We start from the raw sequence: 18748 nt of genomic DNA on the forward strand, positions 1-18748 counted from the left end.
TGTTTTTTTCATAAACGCTAGTTGCGAGTGCGCCTTGTTCACGTCTCCTTTCTTGTATCTTGTCCTTGTGTATTTTCGGCGCCCTGAAAGTTATCATGAACCAACTAGCCCAGATCGCCATTCTAGTACACGTAAAAGCACAGACTAAAAATTTTATTTTTCGTTTCTTGTTCTTCCACCTTAAAGGCCCGTTCACACTCTTGCGACCTCTTAAACCTGGGTTCCTTAAAACTTGTTAAACCAGAAAACACACTGGCGCCATCTATTGGGAAGCAGTGTAAACTCGGCGGTCCGGCATATTTTTTTTTATTTCTCGAGCATTATCCTTTCTTTCTTGGCTCAAAAATCTTTTGACAATGTTATAAACGAGCCCTTCTATTGGTATTACGCACATTTGACCTCGAAAATCCCGCAAAACCTTCGCTCTTGTGAAATGCAGCTCCAGGGTCACCGCATAGATGGCGCCACAATGTCAGTGAGTTCCCTCATTCTAGAAACATTTAAGAAGTTGTAAGAGATCTCGTCTCTCTCAGTCGTACTCGGTCGCAAGAGTGTGAACGGGCCTTTATACCCCTGTTTTGAAACTTGAAGATCGCCCGGTAATTTTTGGGATTAAGGACTAGAAATGTATGTCGTGGCGGGCAATTGTAGACACAGGTGTATTAGGAAAGGAGTTCTGTGTGACGTATATGTACCTGAGTAATCGTGGAAGGAACAGGGACGGTTTAATGTCTTTTCTGTCATTTGTCGACATTCGATATCGAGGGTGCCTATATCCTGTTTTTGCCTTGTGCTGATGTTTTCCCTGTTGTGCTACGAGATCTTTTAAAGCGGTTCTATTTCTTTTTGCACGTGCTTCCTGCCATGTGAAAGTCTTGAATGATATCACGCTTGGCCCTGTCTCGTGATCTATCTAAGATGGTTGTAGTCGCACATCGGACACACGTACATAATCATACACCGGACAAACGGGGAGATGTTTTGGACGAAATGTTCAGAGAGCACAAATACGCGTGCGGGCAGCTGCAAGCACCTGGTAACCCCACAGTATACACTGTGCAAGATGCAGCTGCGAAGTTCTCTCTGGAACTATAACCATCACTCTGTTAAATACTTAGCGTGCGACGCTGTCAAAGCTACTGGCGCGAGCGCGTGGTTTTATTTGCGCGAGAACGCGTGCAAATGATCAACGAGATCAAGCCCCATGCTCGCATCAGTAGCTTTGACAGCGTTGCACACAAAGTATGAAACAGAGTATAACCACGGCCACTCGATTAGGAGTCCCCTCGCATGGCGGCAGGAAGGCATGGCACGTGCTTCACTGAACCCTCGATAGCTTTGAACTAAAAAGAAATAGAACTGCTTAAAAATATCCCGCAGCACAACACGGCAAACATCAGCTCCGGGGTACCAGCAGCATAGACACCATCGATATTAAATGTCTACAAACACTAATCTCCAAGACTATTTACCGGATCGCGTTTTCCCGCTCCGCGAATGCGGCCACGATCGGCCATCTTTTTGGTAGAGTTATATTAGAGAGTTTTCGTAGACCGTGTTTCACCCTACGCTAAGCCCTCCGCAAGGAAGAAGTCACTACTGCGCCTGCGCCTTTGACTATAAAGTTCCGGGTGTCGTAGCAAGTTGCGGAGAACGTTGCGGGACGGCGAAAACGATTTACGAAAACTCCCTATTATCTCTAGCCAGCCACACCATAGCAGTAGGGTGGCGCAATCTACCGCCCGTTAGATACAATACACGTTTTGAACCCACAGCTGAAGGGTCGCGGGGAGACTTCGTGGGAACCTTGGAAACAAATAAATATTTTTCACCGAACGTATCCCTGCGCACTTTGATAACCACGAAACACTGAATAAATCTCTACCGATGGTAGGTTCTTGTCTTTCCGCGATCGGAGCGATATGAACAGCGTGCCGCACAACATGACGGCATAGTAGACCACGGCCGGACTGGAAGGGCACGCTCTCTTTCTCTTCTTACGGCCTTTGCAATCGCCCAAGAGTCAATGGCATTTTTTCTCCGTATGTACCTCACTTGCTTGCCGTCAGGGGCGCAACCACCTCACCCCACTTCACCCCACTCGGAGAGTCCCTTCGAGCTGATTTGCGCTGGTGTTCGAGCTTCGTAGGTTGTTGTTTTGGCAACGGTTCCTCCAGAATACTTCTGATCAACCATGCAAATACGGTCACGGACAGAAACGAAAAATCAGCTGGATATGGGCACACGCCCTCGAGGAAGCACTTGAGGCTGTAAATGCACTGTGCGAAAATTGTACAGACTACTACACCCACGTCTAGACAAGCTGACCGACTTCATGTGCGGCCTATGAAATGGTGATGCAGACCACGGCAATAGAGACTGGGCCTGCTTACATTTCATGAGAGTGTACGAAATATTTATCATTTAAAGTTCCTCCATGTACAAGGGGTCCGTCTCCTCCTGTTCTTGAGATGCAACAGAAATCCTGGAGGTAAAGACGAGTATAGCTTTTCCGCAATCGCATTCGCTGTCTCTGCTTTTTACTCTGGAATCTCTCGGAGATGTGCGTCAAATATTCACCGTTTTGGGCTCATCAGAAGCGCATTAGACAGTGACTGAGGGTTTAGACGTAAGGATCAGGCGTTAAAGGCTATAAAAATCTCGGCCGCAAGTCGCGACAGCGTTGAAATACACTACCAGACGCGCTTTGTGCAAACGGCAAAGGGTAGTCCAGGGGCCCCTCGATATGTTTTCGTTTGTCTTTGCAAGTAGCGCCAAATGCGCGAGCGCACGTGGCCCAGGTATCGAGCGGCCCTTGGAAGCAAATGGCGGCGCGGCACTGAAATGAGCGGCCCTTGGAAGCGAAAGGCAGCGGAACACCCGCTCGTGGCACGTGTCTTGCGCATTTCCACAACAATGGTTGGCGGTACTTGTGAAAACACCTTTATCAAGGGGCTTTACCAGGGGTGAGGTGACGGCGCCCCCCGCGAATTGCGGCGGGAGGTGGCGATTGCCCCAATTGCGGCGGGACGTAAGAAGAGAAAGAGAGCGCGCGCTTCCAGTCCGGCCGTGAGTAGACCTTCCTCTGTCGCATCCACTCAAGGAGGTTAGAAGTACTAGGAGGGGGCACGTTGCAATATTGGTGAAGCCTAGTCATAAAAAGTTTAAACGATTTTGTGCCCAGCGTGACCGCAGATCTCTCTGGCGATTGGTGCGCGTGACATGTCACGTGTGAGATGGATGGTTGATTGTAGAAGAACTCCTCGCAGGCTTGCGCGCGCTCCGTCCGGTAGGTTTTATCAGATCGAAGTCTAGACTGTGGTGTATTCTAGTACCCCATAGCAAGACGAAGGCGAGCTACGGTCACGTGATGTGGTCACGTTGGCAAGGTAAGTGAGGAGAGTAAGGAGGAAAATGAGAAAGAGGCGAGGCGTCAAGGGAGCATGGCTTGCGGAGGCTACGCGGCCGACGTCATGCCCTCTCCTACCCTTCTATTCTCCATGCATCCACTGACCTATAGAGTTATTATAATGTACGCTAGAGGTTCAACTGGCGCTAGTGTGCTGCTGCAAATTGAAGCAGACAGCAACCAGTCCGAAATTGACTTCCGGTAGTGCATTTCTATGGGAAAAAGCGAGTGCATTTTCTCTCTGCGCTCGATTATAAGAGCAAATATCACAAATAATTTGTACGTACAAAGCACATTGGAGCATTTCTCAGTCACGCAGACGAAATAACTGGTCGGTTACAGCATTTTTATTTGAAATTCGTGGCATGAAAAACGGTGTTAAAATCGCTTCGTACGTGCATTTATGTGCACTGTCGGACACTGTTAGCGCGAACACGGCGTCGGCGCTTTCCAGCATGGGGGATATACGTGCCAAAACGAACGAATTACATGTGAAAAACCAAGAGAGACGGCAAGAACTACGCAGTAACACTGGATAAGTAACTCCTTATGCATGCAGACGATCAAAATAAATTGAAAGCCACGTAATATACTAGTAGTCAGATATGCAATAAATAAGTACTGCTTTGTTCTTTCTGCTCGTGAATACGTGCGAAGATGCTTGTTCTGGGTTCAAATCATCAGCCGCACGCTCCAAATCATTGCAAATAGGGAGAAGCAGAGAACAGGTGCCTGATTAAAACTGCCCGACATAAGAAATAATGAAAAGACGCACCTTTCGTAGCCCACATACTTTATTTTTTAACAGATCGTCAAGATGCACGACGGAGTCATTTTCATATAGCGAGTGACAGAACGGGCATGTTAGCAATATAGAAGCGCCACCGGAATGCTAGCGAACCTTGAACGCACTCTACATTCCTTTCGATTGTTATTTTGCTTAGAATCGTCGCTCGTTTTTACATACCTGCCATGGAACATAGGTTTGGGCCTGAAATATAGCGAAGTTTAACATCGTTCAGTAGTAAAGAAAAATGCTGTACCTAAAGCAATTACACATTCACCATATCAATAAAGGTACATACTATCCGGTACAACTGAAATAAGAAAAGTTATTCGTGTTATTTTTCGGCGAAGAGACAAAATGCACGCGCGTTTTCCCTTAGGAATGCACAGGAGCACCGCAAAAGTAGACTGGTTGCTGTCTGCTTCAATTTGTCTCCTGGAAGTCGCATAGACACTAGCGCCAGTTGAACCTCTAGCGTACAGTATAACAACTCTATGCACTGACCTTAAAGAATCTGCTTCGTCGAGCGACTTCAGTCAGGCACGAAATATCAGCCACGGTACAGTTTGCTATTCCCACGGCTATTTTTGTGGCAGCCCGCCGCGCCACAGCGCTGTCCGCCATATTACTATGACGGCCAGAGATAAAAGTAACTCTACCGAGAATGTGGCCGACCGTGGCCACTTTCCTGTGCATAGGCGGAGGTGAGCAAACGCGATCCAACAAATAGACACAGAAATCAGAGTCTACAAAGGACAGAAAAGAAATCAATCGTCCACCCCAGTCCTTTCCACGATTACTCAGGCACAGACGTTCGTCATCCCAAAACTCCAGCATATTTCTGTTTCCTATAACACCTGTGTCTACAATTGCCCGCGCGATGACATGAATCTTCCAATCTCCGAAAATTATCGGGCGATCCTCATCCTTCAAAGCAGAGGTATAAACGATGAAGAAGAAGGAACGAAAAATAAACACTTGTTATAAAAAAAAAAATGTGTTTATTTTTATAACAACCCAATTTTTCATAAAAACAAAAAAAATTGGGTTGTGTGTATCTTTGTACAGGCTAGAACTTGGTCATCTTGAACGGACGACAAGTCTCCCACCTGTAGATGAGAAATCTAGCCAATGCAGTACAACCGCTAGCCTGGGGTCTTTAACGTGCACCACAGTGATACACGACCGCACGCCGGTACGATGCTCATCCAGATCCAAACGGGCAGGGGTGGGGATTGATAAACACTTGTTAGTTCGTGCCTTCACGTGTAGGTCGTGTACTTTTCGGTGTACCATATCGTCCCACAACTTACGTGTTTTCGTGTTCAGTGAAACTTAGCAGCACAGTATAATAGCTCGACGTCAAGCCAACTAGCCAAAATCTGAGCATTGTTAAGCTTGAGGCATGTGCGCGGACAATTCTGTCGTCATGTCCGCGGCGAAAGCTGTTTCTTTTTCCTGCAGCGTTAAGGAAACTCATCGAGTGAGACGCGAAGGCCAAGGACTAATTACCGACCTACTTAACCGACGCGCACGTGGAGAGCGCGCGACCCGAACAGCTTACAGAAGCGGAGCCTGCAATCAGGTTAATCGCCACTATCAAAGTATAAACACAACTGCCTCCCCCTCCCATTCATTAATTATAACGGAAAGAGGGAATTAAGGGCTCCAGGGTAGTTGCCCTCGATCCCAACTGAATTTTAAAAGCTCTGCTCTAAATCGTTTCCATTCCCCACTCTTTGAAGGAAGGAAAGAGAAGCAGTCACCGGAAATAATGCTCCGGAGTTACCAGAACAAAAGGTAAAGGTAATAATATAACTACCGCTTACACGAAAAAAAAAAAAAAAAGAGAAAGTAGCAGGTTTTCAAAAAGGGACAATAAGGAAATAAAAATGTAATAAAGGACATCAATTGGCTCGGCTAGGCTTGGCTCTCACTGGCTGCGAGGGCTAATCCCCGAGTTCAGGGACTTGGCTCTCGGATTACCGTAAATCCGGATTAAACGGAAGTGAACGTGTCGAAGAGTCCGCGCCGTCCGCGAGATTAAGTGGGGGGAGGCAGAGCGCGGCGCCTTCGTGGAAGGATTAGACCGACTTTGCCCGGTTACTTACCGAAACGAAAGAGACAAAAAGAAGAAAAAGAACATAGCCGGGCACGTAACATATTGTCAACAAAAAGAAAATGTGTCGGCTAAGGTCGCCAAAGACATCTAAGAGCTTTCATACGCGTGTTCAAATCGGAAGTATCGAAGATGTACCTGTTGTAGTTACGTTTTAATTTTTGCTTTCTGTTTTAGGATCGTCACGCAAAAGCGCCTGAAAGCTTTAAAAAAATAAAAATACAGTCAAGTTACGCCATGTGGCCTTTTATCCCCGCCTTCATCTCTAAAACAGAACAAAAGAAGTCAATAAGAATAGCCCGGCTTAGCCATTACGGTCAAATGCGACGAAGGTTCAATAGGGCGTTTTCATGAACGTCGTTATGCCCACCATTTTCCGGCTATCAGCTGTCGCGCGTGCCGAAAGCAAGCATTATAAAAGATGCACCCGACACTGTCGATTCCGTAGTCCACACGCATAGGCCTACATGGACCTTATAGCGCCGACACTAACAACGAAATGGCGAATTGACGTCACGTGAAAACCCCCCATAGCACTAATACGCGCGTTCCTACTACGCAACAGCAGTTCCCATAAGCTGCGGAGGGGACCGCTAGAGCGCCGCCTACATAGCCCAACACCACGTGGAACAACCAAAGCATGCGCACACTAGGCTTTTGACGTCATCACAGTGACGTCATCACATTGGATACGAGTGCTACGTCACTGCTCGGCTGGGCCTCGCGTCCAATCAAAGCGTCGAAGGACGCTCTGCATCGAGCTCGGATCCAGCTGTTGAGTCGGCGCCATCCGACTGTGATGACGTATAGCCTCCTCCGCGCGGCGTCATTGGTCGAGCGCCCTATGACGTCAGAAACCACCAGCTGTGCTCGGTTGCCAACTCTCTGTCTGTCTGTCTTTATCTCTCTCTCTCTCATGACCTTGCTTGCGGTGCGACCAACGCCAACACGAGCAAGCAAAGGTCCACGCAGGGTCCTCGCGATAAAGTTGACGCTTCAAAATTAAATGTAATTATACGATTCTCGCCACTTGTGGAAGGCGAGCGTCCACTGGGTAGCCCACAGCCCTTCAAGGTGCGGTCGCAAAGCTAATGTAGCGTACAAAAGACAGTCTGCAGACCGGTTCCGAGCATACATATATGTGCGAGTATATGAGCTTGCGAACATCGGTAATAATTTACCAAATTTTCAGATACACTGCTATTATGAAATTGTTTTGCAGAGCTAGGCAACACTATTCAAAACCGCACTTTAGTCGAATTCCGCCCAAAGTTCAAAGGTTTCGGCGAACCAGTCGATGCTCGAAAAAACGTTCGCGACGTCCCTTGCCTAAACCGCAATGCAACGAGAATATGACTTCAGACTCACCTTTCAGGAGCGAGACATTTCGGTCGGACGCGTGCGATGACCATCTTGCAGCCGTGCCGTATGTATGGCGATGCGAACGTGCCAGCAAGGATCAAGAACACAGGGAGACCGGAGGTAAAAAAACAAAAAAATAATGGCGGAATTTCCGGGGGAAGCATGTTACTTCCGTTTGGCTATTGTTTTTGGTTGTTTTTGACGGCCCGCAGCGAGTCAAATTGGGGGGTTTTACGTGCCAAACCAATGACGGGCATATGGCACTCCCTCCAGCTGAAGATTAATTTGGACCGTGCAACCGAAGGCTCGGTTACACAGCGCCTTCTCCTCAATAAGACTCCGTCAGATTGCGGGCACCTCGGTCGGGATCCGAACCCGCCACCTGGGGATCCCTAGGCCGGCGCTTTTTGCCTCGAAGCGGCACGACCCGCAGCGAGTAGCGAGTACTTTAAAAGTTTCACCACCACCGACTAACTGCAGTACCTCTTCGAATTTACTTACACGGGATCCGCATACCTTCCCGATCGCTTGGGTGAAACGAGGGAGCACATTTTCCTTTAAAGAAATGACAAATCTTCCGAATCCATCGTGGGCTCCTGGGCCTAACTTCAGGACTACCTAGTTGCCTAGTTTGGTCCGTATACCTGAAAACGAGTTAAAACCTACAAATCCCTAAACGCGTTCATGAAGGCGTTTAGGGATTTGTTGGTTTGTAGGGGACCGGACAGGGAGACGCTACTCTCCCTATGGGAGTTCACGCGCTCGGCAGGGGTGCACCGCCGAATGTAAACCTTTCCTACCTATGTTCCCCTTCCCCCAACGAGGCCATGGTGCCACCCTTTTCAAAATAAAGTTAATCATCATCATCATCATCATTGCCTTCTTTAGCCGACGAGGTAGAGGGGCTCAGAGTGATAAAATGGTATCCCGTTCACCAGGCAAAAAGTGACTCCCACTTGGCCGGTGCCATGTTGTACACTTTTGACCACTAGACACGTGACCGCACCAAATACTCAAACTTTTATGAAAAACTGGGTCGAGATTTGTACTGCGATCGCTGTAAAAACACGATAAATTATTTTTCGATACTGTTAGCCCTAGAGATCAGTGTCTAGCTCCGATAAAAAAAAAATGCAGCACCGCGGCTGACGACATCTAGCGGAGGCATTGCGAAGCTGCCCGAGTTTTTGTCGCAAAAGCACATTTCGGACTTAAAACAAACGAAGCGTAACTTATCTCGTCGGTACTGTTATGAAAGATCAATAAGCAATTATTTGTGCGCGGTACTTCGTTAAAATCTGGACGTAAAACTATAAGGTAACGTGTCTGGTGGTCAAAAATGTGCAACATTGCGGCGGCCATTAGGAGTCACTTTCAGCTGCCAGTTCATCGCTCTAAGGCCCCCTACTTCGTTGACTTATGCGGTGCTCCTGTGCATGTGCATTTTGTCTCTTCGCCGGAAAATAACATGGAACACTTTTGTTTTTCGGGTCGTACCGAATAGTATGTACCTTTATTAACCTTGTAAAAGTGGAATTTCTTTAGTTGGCCCATTTTTCTTCATCAGAGAACGATGTTTAACTTCGCTATATTTCAGGCCCAAACCTGTGTTCCGCAGCCGGTGTGTAAAAACAACCGATTCAAAGCAAAATAACAATCGGAAGAAATATAGTGTGTGTTCAAGGTTCGCCAACATTCCGGTGATGCTTATATATTGCTAACATGCCAGTTCTGTCACTATACGAAAATGACCAAATCGTGCGACTTGATGAGCGGATAAAAACATTCAAAACGTAAAGAATAAAGTACATGAAAGGTGTTAGCTTTTTATTGTTTTCTCTGCGGGCAGCTTTTATCGGGCGCTTGTTCTCAAAAGATTTCGAGCGTGTGGGTGATGTTCTGAACGTAGAACAAGCACCTTCACACAGAGCAGAAAGAATAAAGCTGTATTTACTTATTTAAAATCGGAATAAACCACGTGGCCTTCAATTTATTTTGTTCGTACATGCACAGGTAGTTACTGATCCAGTGTTACCGTGTAGGTCTTGCCGTCTCTCTTGGTTTCCAGATGCCGTTCGTTCGTTTGGCACGCATATCCCTTATGATGAAAAGCGCCGACTCACGGCTGTGTGGTTTTGGAAGAAAGCAGACTAAAGCCTCCCTCCTCGTCAAAACGCTGCGAAAGGGGCTGCACCAAAAGCAGCAGGAAAGATGTCAAGGTCGTTTTCTCCCCGTTTTCTGCCTCTCCGGTTCGTCCGAAAACGTGGATACGTGCCGACAAAAGGCAAAACCAGACGCCGTCAGACCACGATTGCTTGTGCGGAAAGCACTGAGCTAAATTCACTGGGATTTGTGATCGCCATATATATTTCTTCGGTTCCAACTAGAACGCAGGAAAACCGTCAAGTTGTCCAGACCACCCGCGGACCACGTGCAGCGAGTCTTCACGTTCAAACGACCGTCTGCTCGTTCAATCGACAACGGCTCGTAGACCACACGTAGACGCGGAAGCTGCGATAGGAAAGATTTTAAGGTTGAAGGTTGTTTGGGGTAAGTAGGCTCGGTGTAAACAACAGATACAAGGGGATGTTGATCATTGTAACCGGTGGCCATCACCGACTTGTTATGCCCGATTCACTAGGGCCAATTCTGCTTGCGATTTCCAGTACCGACGTCGAGCATCGCTGCTACCGTCAACGCCTCTTTTTTGCAGCCCGAGCGACGTCGGGACTGAAAATGGTGAGCAGAATCCCATCAGGCTTTAGCGTCTATTTTGCGGCGTCCACGCGAAATGAATCGCCGCATGTCATGATTCACGCCAAGTTTCGAGGTTTAACGACCCTCGTTAATTTCGCTGAGGCCTCATAGTCAGAAATTGCTGTTGCATTGAAATTGCATCATGTAAAATCATGATGAAAATAATCCCTGGAGAAGGGGAACAAGAGGCACAAAGGACAAACATAAATCTCCAAACACAGCTAGGTGACTGCTGAGCGACCGAAAAAATCCGCCTGGTCCGGGTTTTTGTTCCCCTTCTCTACGGATTATTTTCATCATTCTTGTCCAGCTCGCTTGCACCTTTGCATTTAATTGCATTATAATTACAACCTTAACTTGCAGGCTTCACCCTTGTTGGTGTTAGACTGGTGGCAACTGATAAAACCCGTTTGCTCTACTGACGTCTAACCCCTGGTTAGCTCAGTTGGTAGAGCGCACCACCTGTAATGGAGAGGTCCCGGGTTCGATACCCGGACCAGGCGGATTTTTTCGGTCGCTCACCAGCCACCTAGCTGTGTTTGGAGATTCATGTTTGTCCTTTGTCCCTCTTGTTCCCCTTCTCCAGGGATTACTTTCGTAATTCTTGTCCAGCTCGCTTGCACCTTTGCATTTAATTGCATTATAAGTAAAATCAACAATTCCAAGGCGAAAAAGAGAACGCGGGACCTAGCCCGACGCCGAGACCTCATTCCAATGGTCAGTTGATGGGACACGGGGCGCGTCTTGCCCACACTGCATCACGCATGCGCGGCGACGGTGGGCTCCGGTTTGTTTGTAAACACGAGTCGGTGTATAGGGAGGTTTGCACGTGATGTATTTCCGGTTCCAACTCTCGCCGCGGACGCCATGTTGGTGAATTTTCGTGCCACTTCTTTTTATGCGCGGAGGCAGTGTTTTCCTGCTCGCTCGAGTTCTTTCGCATCGTGATCGACTGCGCCTGCCAGAGTAGTAGGGAACATAAAGGAGCATCGGCTGATACTCGGGTTTTGTACATACCGTTCTTCGTTTGACGAGCCGGCGATTGAGAACTCGAATCCGTCGGACGTGAAAATTACCCCGGTAGACGCCGACGGGGCGACTCCAAACAAAACCCGAAGTGAAAAAGCGTTTCGTGAAACCGCCCTAGTATATGACCGCTAAACTCCGTCTCATGGTTCCCGCACATACAATCCGTCGGAAACACTTCTGAACAGTCTTTATTCAACTAAGAGGTCGACCACGGCAAATACTCGCCGCTCAGTGAAACACTGAGGGGAAAACAAGGAAGAAGGAGACAGGCTCCTGCTGCGCAAGCAACCACCGTCTCGACGTTTCAAAGACCAACCTTCACATAAATACGACGAGGCTTTTCGTCAGCGTCCACCCACCAGGCACTCATGACATTGTCGCAACGACTTTTCAAACACGCCACTACAAAAAAAAATAAAAGAAATTAAAAGAAACGACAAAGGAGCGCGCGGCCCTCCCTAAAAGGCCTACTGAGAGCCAAACTTAACCACCCCAATAAACACGGTCCGATGTGATCTCGCATCAATAAATAAATCCTCCCAAAAACAAATCCTCCTCCCGTGCACACGACTGGAGTTGGCAGGAGAAAAACTGCCTCCTCAAATTGAGACCCACTGAGGCGTCTGAAATCTTAAGACACTTTTTTTTTCTTCCCACAACACAGTTTCAGAAAAGCTGCGAAGACAGTCCATCGCTGTATCCAAGTGCTGCGAGGGACGAGCAGAAAATTATGCACCCCAGCAAAGAAAAAAAAAAAAAAACACCCCAACCCCAAGGTAGTCAGTCGGCGGGGGGGGGGGGGGGGGGGGGGGAGGAGTGGGGGTTGCACCTCCAAAAGAGGTCCGGCTTATCGCAACACCTGACTAAACTCGATGACCCGAAGCTCCACTCTGACTCTCACTCGTCTTGGCTCGGGACGCGGCCTCGGCCGTCGAGTCACCGGAAGACACAACAAAGTCCGTCCTCTCCTTCTGACCCTCCGGCCAGTTTCCCGAACAGTCTGCCGCGGCGACTGACTCTTCGCCGGCATCCCTGTCGGAGTCTTGAACAGCCCTCAGTAGCCGGATGTCCTCCCCGTCCGCCGAAGACTTCTCCATCCTGGACACATCGCATCGCACGCTCCTCGGCTTGTGTGCCTCGTCCTTTCCATCCGATGCCTCTGCCCCGATGACCCCACCACCGTCCTGGACCGGTGGTGCGGACAATCGCTCCTTGACCTCGGAGAGAGACGTCCCGATGACCTCAGTGTCTTGCAGTGGCGTGCCAGACACTTCGTCTTTGTCCGCCGACGAGTCGACTCCGATGACTTCAGCGTCCTGGACAACAGTACTCGACTCTTGTTCTTGGAGACTCGTGCAGGAGTCTGGCTCGGGCGAAGGCTGAACGCCGCTGGCTTCCTCCGCCGTCTCAGCAGGCTGACTCTGACTCTGTTGCTGAACAACGGTAGTGCTCAGCGTCGCCGTAGCGCTGAGGAGGTTTCCGATATAGACGGTACGGATGAAGGCCACCCGCGGCACGTCAGCCGTGGTGGTCTGAAGCGTGATGCTCTGGCCCCCCGCGTTCAGCCGGACGGTCTGCTGGTGAAAAGACCGCTGGTTCATGGCTGAGGCTGACTGCTGGGCCTGGGCCGCCGTCTGCTGCTGCTCCGAGCCAACCTCCTCCGAGGAGCGGGGCTGTTCTTGGGAGCCCAGCCCCGACCGCTGGAGGATCGACGGGAGCTCGTAGTGGTGGAAGAAATATATCATGGAATGCTGCGGTGGAAAGGCGGACACAAAAACGAGCCTCTCAGTTATCATGTTCACCGGCTGGGAAACGCCGAAGTGTGGTATGGGCGCCACAATGAAGTCGAGGTTGACCACACTAATTGATGTTGTAGCAACTCAATATCATTCATCTCGGTTAATCTCTTCGTCATACTAATAGACCATTTTATTCTTCTCTACATTATTTTTAGTGGCTCAAACGCATTATTTTACATTATTACATCACAAATACATTGTTTTTAGTGGCTCAAACGCATCAAAATGGGTCATATAAGAATCAAAACTTGCAACGCAAAAAAAAACCTTTAAAGTTTATCTGCAAACGTGAAAACAAAAATTAAAAAAAAGTCGGTGCCGTTTTTGTTCTTTTACTAGGCTCCTCCTCTAAGTTCACGTGCAGTAAGGTATGTGACAAAGGACTACTAGAACACTAAATGTGAAAATACAGAAAGCTGCTTTTCTATACGCCAACTCTATTCATGAGACATATTTTTACGGCTGCTGCAAACGCATAACGCCCCTGATTTCTCATATCTGAAATCCAAAACCCGAAAATAATAAAAATTTCAAAAAATTAAAAAAAAAAACTTTTTTATTGCATTGTTTTATGCTTATTTCGAATATGGCGACGCCCGACGACATATATACTGCGAGCACACTGAAAACCAGCAGTAAACTCCAACAATAAAGCGTTTTTTTCCCCTTTTTTATGTATGTTTAGCGATATTTAAAGATTCGAAGGAAAAAAATCATCGCGCGCCAGAAGAGGTCGCCTGTGGCGTCTTAAGCTGCATTCACGCTGTTCTTAGATCGTACAAACGACACGGCGTTCGTAGCGGACACGATGAGGGAAACTGTCGGCAGACACGCGTCAAGCTTGTCCGAAGAACGTTTGCTCGGTAGTACCCACGTACGCCTCGACCATGTCCGCAGGACAGTTCTTGACAGAACCGTCGTACGAGAGATAAACACGCCCCAGACAGTAGAGAGTTTTAGGGAACCGTCGCAAGTCGCAAGTACGCTGAACGCAGTATGCGTGCTTATTTAACTATTTTTATATAAGCCGGTCTTATATTGGTAATTAAAAAGAAAGGCTTCCTTGTACAATCTAAGCTGCGAGACACCTATAAATGCGACCCCTAATCACGATCGAGCGCGGATGAGTGCCGAAGAACAAATACTTTCGCAGGGGAAAGTCCCGACGCGGACCGGGCGCGGGCCGAGCGCGAGCCGAGCGCGGACCGAGCGCGAACCGAGGGAGGACCGAGGGAGGACCGAGGGAGGACTGAGGGAGGACCGAGGGAGGACCGAGCGAGAACCGAGCACCGACCGAGCGCCAAGCAACCAAGCGCGAAACGAACGAGAACCGAGTAACGACCGAGAGCGGACCGAGCGCCGAACCGAGCACGAAACCGAGCGCAGACGACGAGCGAAGAGCACAAACAGACTGACGGTCGTGTCACGAACCGACGTCGGCCCAAGCGCGGAGAAAGGCTTTCATCAGAGACGTTTTAATCAGCGAGACGACGAGCACGAAATCGTGGCTCCGGCATGAAACAAGAAATGATTCGCGGAAAGACAAAAGCCCGACAAGACAACATAGGGTCGAGTGCATTCCAGTGTACGTTCCGCCACTGAGCGTCATAAAACGCGTGCCAATACTACAGCGATACTGCAATCTTAACTTAGCGAATAAACACACACACAAAAAAAAGACAAAAAAAGATCTAGACAAGTTTACGGAAAGAAGTTATACACTTCGTAGCGGCCTGAACTATCGCAGCACCATAAACAGACTCTGCGCTCCCTGTTTCATCAGATGTGTTTGGACCTTCGTTATTCATTTACAAAGAAGCCTGAATCGCCATCAAGAATTATTGCCAAAATAAATTAAAAAAAAAAAAAAGTTCACGAAACATATCTGAGTTACAACAGAAACATTATCTGCAAACGCAATTAAGGCTGGTCCACACACTCGAGGCTGCTCTCTACCGAGTGCCTTAAAACTTCTTAGGATCTCTCAGGACGAGAAAACACTGTGGCGACATCTATCGAGCATTATTGGCATTTCCTTATTCCTTTTTATCGCGCATCATTTTTTTTTCTCGAAAAACTTTTGGCAATTTTATAAACGACCATTTTTCGTAGATTGTAGACCCCTTTGATCTGAAAACTACTACATAACCTTCACTTTAGTGAAACTTGGCTCCAGGGTCACCTCATAGATGGCGCCAGTGTACTCTCTCGTCACAAGAGGTCCCAAGAACTCGGTCGGAAGCAAACGCAAGTGTCAGAACGGGCCTTCAGAGTACAAAAGCAAACATCTATAAAACAACTGGAATAAAACATTTTGTAGCCACCACAAATGGAAGACAGCTAAGCCATATTCTCAGACACAAGTTGGTAAAGAACAACGTCAACACACAATCGCGTGAATTCGTCAACAATGTAACCGATCTAGAAGATCTAGCAGACTACTGACCCAGGATTAAAAGAAAACTGAAGCAGTTTTGTATTTGAGAAAACACTTAAAGCGTCTTCATTTGGCCTCCAGGATCTCACAGATCAAGATTTGTTGTTGTTGTTTCTGATTTTTTTTTTTTTTTTTTTTTTTGAGCATAAAGGCTACAAGAAAATCACTTTCAAAGCCCCTCCTTATCAGATCGTGACGTCATAAAAGGACTTTTCGGAATCTCCGCTCTCGGGCATCCTCAGCGCATATCAAAGCTATGTACGCACAGTCTGTCTGTTCTCAAAAAGGTCAGAAAAAGGTCGTTACGACCGGTGTAACCGCTCATTCACACTGGAAGCGGATCCGCGTTCGCAAAGCGGTTGCGAACGCGGTTGTATAAAGATCCAGTACAATTGCACAGGCACTCGATGTCATCCAGTGCACGTGCAATTCTACTGGATCTTTATACAACCGCGTTCGCAACCGCTTTGCGAACGCGGATCCGCTTCCAGTGTGAATGAGCGGCAAGTGCGGAGGAATACACCTGGCAAGCTTGCAATTGCACGCGCTGTCCACACGAGCGACACGCGCTTGGCGGCCCAAGATCCTAGTATGACGTCACGACAGATCTGAGAAGGTTTTTCTTGTTTCCTCACGTTTCGCTACATCTTCGGGGAAAACGAACGTGATATTCAGATTCGCGGGGTAAAACTACGCCAGAATGAATTTCTATCTCACTATCTGAAAAAAAGTGTTTCAGCTTCCCTTTAAAGAGAAGCAATGCAACACAATGTTTAGGTTATTTGTTTATTAAAACCAATAAGGTGTGTTTTTGGGACGAGGCAGTAGAGGCAAAGGGGAAATCAAGGTAATCAACGAGAACAGAAATTACATGTTCAACAAAAAACAAACATTCTGGGTAATATTGTATATCGTTGCCATTCTTCGCAGCGAAGAGACAGATACCAGATGCCACTCACTTGAATGAAGAACCATGAAGTCAGCAGGGCCAGTCCACTGTACTGTCCGTTGAAGCGGTAGTCGTACGCGTAGAAGGCAAAGTGGTACAGGTAGAAGAACCTGGGGAGTCGGGGGCAAGGAAGAGGGGCGACCAGCGGCAAGCGCGGACGAGCCATTAAGCCGACACGGGCACACGAAACACACTAAGTTCACGAAGAAGGCCACCTGACGACCGTTACACCGACGACATCACGTGAACACCGTCTGACAAATTGAGCGGGAGAGGAGTCCGCGAAATTCTCGTAGCTAGTGCGTAGTTTCGATCCCACAAATAGTGCAGGAACTTCAGTTTATGTTCAGGAGGTATACGCAGGATTAACGGATAGATGGCGCAAACGCGATTTCTCTCCTTAAGTAACTGTATATGCTCCGCTTGCGGAGTAGAATGTCGCAATGGTCCTTCAAAGGCGGTCATGTTAGATCCAAGGCTGCACTGCGGGAAGCGACCGTCCTTTCTGCAGGAGTCATACAGGCCTGGCTGGCACAGGCTGTGCGGCGGTGTGCTGCGGCGTGCAGATTGAACCGGAAAACCCCAAAGGCAGACCGCTGCAGACCAAAAGCGCTGTCCCGCCTTCAGAACGAAGCGCTTCATTAGCGACTGCAGCCAAGTCGACTGCAGCCAAGTCGACACCGCGTAGCGGCAACGGCAAGAATCTCAAGAGAGGAGGTCGTCTCGACTCCGTCGTCTGACATTCGTGCTTGATTCTCGTAGACAGGATAGAAATTCAAATATCGTTTCTAGTAATTTTTTTTATGCTTCCGCCGCCTCATTCCTAAGCACCGATTAGACAAAATGTTAACTTTTACCGTCGAAAAGTTGCTTTGCTCTCATATGTAACACCGATTTTACGCTGCGGTGCAAGAACTTTTATAGTGTTTCGCGTGCTGAACGACATAAAAAAAAAAAAAAAACCTCCTTTCGTTTGCCATTTCGCCTGACCAGCGCGCCCCGGATTGGTGTCTATAGGTCACATGACGTCAATTACCCCGCTGAATTTAGCGGGTAACCGTATTGATGTATACGTCACGTGACACCGATTCCCCGCTAAACTTAGCGGGGAAACTGAAATTATGTTTTTGGCCACAAGTCGCGAGTTTTCCCGCTAAATTTATCGGGAAAACTGAGTTGAGGTATAGGTGACGTACCGTAAATTTTTCCGAGGTGTACGGGTCACGCCACTTTCCCCGCTAATTTTGGCGGAAAATAGAAGGACGGACGGACGGACAACATTTTGGGATTGGGCAGGAGCGTTAAAAAGCATGCTTTTAAAACGGACTAACGTGGTCTGGCATGTCGTTATAAAAATAAGCATGATTTCAGACGACCCGTCTACTCTGCGTAATGAAATTAAAATCCCTAATCCTGCGCATGCCTAAACCGAGGTCGAGTCTTATCAGACTACCTTTTGCACGGATGGCAAAAAAAAAAAAAAAAAAAAACACATATATATATAATTCCAACTTTTTTCTTCTTTTTATTCGTCACAAACGCGTCATCCTCTCTTTTCCTTCCACGTTCTAAATCAAAATCCGCTTCGGTCGAATAATTCATTAGTGGCATTGAGACACGTCGTCGAATACGAGAATCACGTAAGCAAAATTAATCTCTCGATCCTGGGGATTAAATCAGGTGACACGGCACGCGCAGCGTGTTTGTCGAGTTGATTCGTTAATTCGGTTTCGAATTACTGGAAAACTACGCGGCGATTTAAATGCCCCGCCAAATTTAGGGACGGGGCCGTTTTCTTTTCAGCAGGGAAATCTAGATTGGAGTTATAACTAGACGGCAATTCAGTTTCCCCACTAAATTTAGCGGCGGGAGGATAAAACCTAAGTTGGTGCGTAATTGTGCACCAATTCCATTTCCCTGTTCTATCTAGAGGGGAAACCGTATGACACGCTATTGTGTTATACGCTGCCGTTACGCAATCCCGTTACGTACCCTTCAAAATTTTGGGTACCCTTCAGAATTTCGGCGGAGAAAAGTATTTTTTTAAGACATTTCAGAAAGTTGCTTTCTTCATTGCAGAAATGGGACTATAATATATTA

General features: G+C 47.7%; 1 protein-coding gene across 4 annotated transcripts in view; it reads right to left on the reverse strand.

Annotated features, from left to right (window-relative positions):
• Nucleotides 1–11633: 11633 nt before the first annotated feature.
• The window catches only part of LOC8032579, a 196692-nt gene continuing 189577 nt past the window's right edge, over nucleotides 11634–18748 (reverse strand). For all 4 annotated transcript variants that reach the window (XM_042289370.1, XM_042289369.1, XM_042289368.1 and 1 more), the window contains 2 exons: nucleotides 16659–16758; nucleotides 11634–13214 (listed from right to left, as the gene is read on the reverse strand). In XM_042289370.1, coding sequence (XP_042145304.1) covers nucleotides 12327–13214; nucleotides 16659–16758 — 988 coding nt within the window. In that variant the 3' untranslated portion in view covers nucleotides 11634–12326. The remainder of the gene's footprint in view (nucleotides 13215–16658; nucleotides 16759–18748) is intronic.

The sequence above is a fragment of the Ixodes scapularis genome, unplaced genomic scaffold, assembly GCF_016920785.2.
Source record: "Ixodes scapularis isolate PalLabHiFi unplaced genomic scaffold, ASM1692078v2 PGA_scaffold12__126_contigs__length_90152505, whole genome shotgun sequence".
Taxonomy (NCBI): Eukaryota; Metazoa; Arthropoda; class Arachnida; order Ixodida; family Ixodidae; genus Ixodes; species Ixodes scapularis.